Raw genomic sequence first — 2,284 nt, forward strand, 5'->3', positions numbered from 1 at the left:
TTTTTTTCCGAGACAAGGTCTCACTGTCACCCAGTCTGGAGTGCAGTGGTGCAATCATAGCTCACTGTACCCTCAACCTCCAAGCCTCAAGCAATCCTCCTGCCTCAGCCTCCCAAGTGGCTGAGACTACATGTGCATGCTTGGCTAACTGGCTAATTTTTGTTTCTTGTAGGGACAGGGTCTCACTATTTTGCCCAGGCAGGTCTCAAACTCCTGGCCTCAAGTGATCCTCCTTCCTTGGCCTCACCAGTGCTAGGATTATGGGTGTAAGCCACTGTGCCCAGGCTTCCATATTTATTTTTAAGGACTCACTAGACCTCTGGCCTCTGCCTAGATTATCTGCATACATGGGTAAAGAGTGGTTAAGTGAACAAAGAATAATAACAGAAATGACAACACAGTTTATGATAATCATGCTGGTAATAGCTAACGTTTTGTTGAGTTCTGTACTGTGGAGTGTTCTCAGTGCTTTCATCTGCATTACTTACCCCATTTACTCCTCACCACAAAGTTACTGGGTGGGTACTTCTACTATCCCCATTTTACAGGTGAGAAAATAGGCACAGAGCTTAAATAACTTGCCCAAAGTCACATGACTAGCAAGGGGCAGGACGGGAGCTTGAACCCAGATCAGGACACGGGCGTCCATTGCCGCCTGGAGAGTCTGCACCTTTTGTGCTGATGGCAGAAGGCCATCCCCAGCAAAACCTCATGGAAAGCGACCCCATTTCTGCTCTTCATGCTGCCTTTAGATTAGCAACTAATGAATGCTGAGGTCAACAGCCTGGAGCTACTTGAAAGTTTCCAGTTATGAACAGACACAATGGTTCAAACCTGTAATCCCAGCACTTTGGAAGACTGAGGCAGGAGAATCATTTGAGGCCAGTTTGAGACCAGCCTGGGCAACATAGCAAGAGCCCCTCTCTATAAAAAATTTAAAACTTGGCCTGGCATGGTGGCTCATGCCTCTAATCCTAGCACTTTGGAAGGCAGAGGCAGGTGAATCACGAGGTCAGGATATTAAGACCATCCTGGCTAACATGGTGAAACCCTGTCTCTACTAAAAATACAAAAAATTAGCCAGGTGTGGTGGCGGGCACCTGTAGTCCCAGCTACTCAGGAGGCTGAGACAGCAGAATTGCTTAAACCCGGGAGGCAGAGGTTGCAGTGAGCCGAGATTGCGCCACTGTACTCCAGCCTGGGTGACAGAGCAAGACCCTGCCTCAAAAAAAAAAAAAAAAAAGTTACCAGTTGTCAGATTTCCAGGGCTATAGAGTCATCCAGCAGCTTCTGGAATGCAGCTGCAATGGGACCCTCCAGTTATGTGTGTGTGTGTGTGTGTGTGTGTGTGTGTGTGGTGGGGGGGGATAATAAGGGCACCCCTCACACTTACTTTCTAGGAAAATCCACGAAGAGTGTCACAGCCAAGATGATGATGAAGTCGAAGATCATCAGCTTGTACATTTCCTGCCCAACTTGGGTCTCCCAGCACTGAAACCAAAGAGAGTGAGGGAAACTGAAAGACCCTAGCTGAGGCAGAGAAAGCCAGGCTCCCAAGACACCTTCTAATTCCCTTTCCAACTCCAGATCCTGTGGCTCCAGCGAGGGCATCAGCTGAGACAAACGCTGAGCCTCAGCACAGACTTTGGTTTCCAAGCCCTCAGAAGTGCCCGGGGTTGGACTCCATGGGGCCACACTCTGTCTCATCACTAGAACTAGAAAGCGAAGCAACTGCAGTTCAAACCCATGACTTCAATCACTGTTCTCTTGACCATGACACTGTACTCTGGAAGGACCCAGCCAGCCTCACGCCCCCGCCCCACAACTCACTGGGTAGAGTTTCTGGTTGTAGCCGCAGAGGTCGCACGTGTCATCATCACAGGATGTGATCTTAGAGCCCAGCGTGAACACCAGGACACATATGGTGGCCAGCCGCATAAAGACACACCTTCAGAAAGAGAAGGAGGAGAGAGGATGGGAAGATGAGGCTCTCAGGGCGGCTGGTCCCTTGGAACTGCGGCTAGCGAATGTAGAAGCTGCCTTTTTTTTTTTTTCTTTTCTTTTTTTTTTTTTTTGAGACCGAGTATCACTCTGTCGCCCAAGCTGGAGTGCAGTGCCGCCTCCAGGGTTCAAGCGATTCTCCTGTCTCGCCCTCCCGAGTAGCTGGGACTACAGGCGCCCACCACCACACCCGGCTGATTTTTTTTAATTTTTAGTAGAGATGGGGTTTCACCATGTTAGCCAGGATGGTCTTGATCTCCTGACCTCGTGATCCACCCGCCTC

The 2,284-nt window shown here is 49.6% G+C and overlaps 1 protein-coding gene across 1 annotated transcript in view; it reads right to left on the minus strand.

Moving 5' to 3' along the window:
- Positions 1 to 2,284, minus strand: part of TMC7 (transmembrane channel-like 7) — a 90,292-nt gene that overhangs the window by 25,111 nt on the left and 62,897 nt on the right. The window contains exons 10-11 of the mRNA XM_011976102.1: positions 1,831 to 1,948; positions 1,393 to 1,491 (exon numbers count right to left, since the gene is read on the minus strand). Of these exons, the coding sequence (XP_011831492.1) occupies positions 1,393 to 1,491; positions 1,831 to 1,948 (217 nt within the window). The remainder of the gene's footprint in view (positions 1 to 1,392; positions 1,492 to 1,830; positions 1,949 to 2,284) is intronic.

Source organism: Mandrillus leucophaeus, unplaced genomic scaffold (assembly GCF_000951045.1).
Source record: "Mandrillus leucophaeus isolate KB7577 unplaced genomic scaffold, Mleu.le_1.0 Scaffold162, whole genome shotgun sequence".
Taxonomy (NCBI): Eukaryota; Metazoa; Chordata; class Mammalia; order Primates; family Cercopithecidae; genus Mandrillus; species Mandrillus leucophaeus.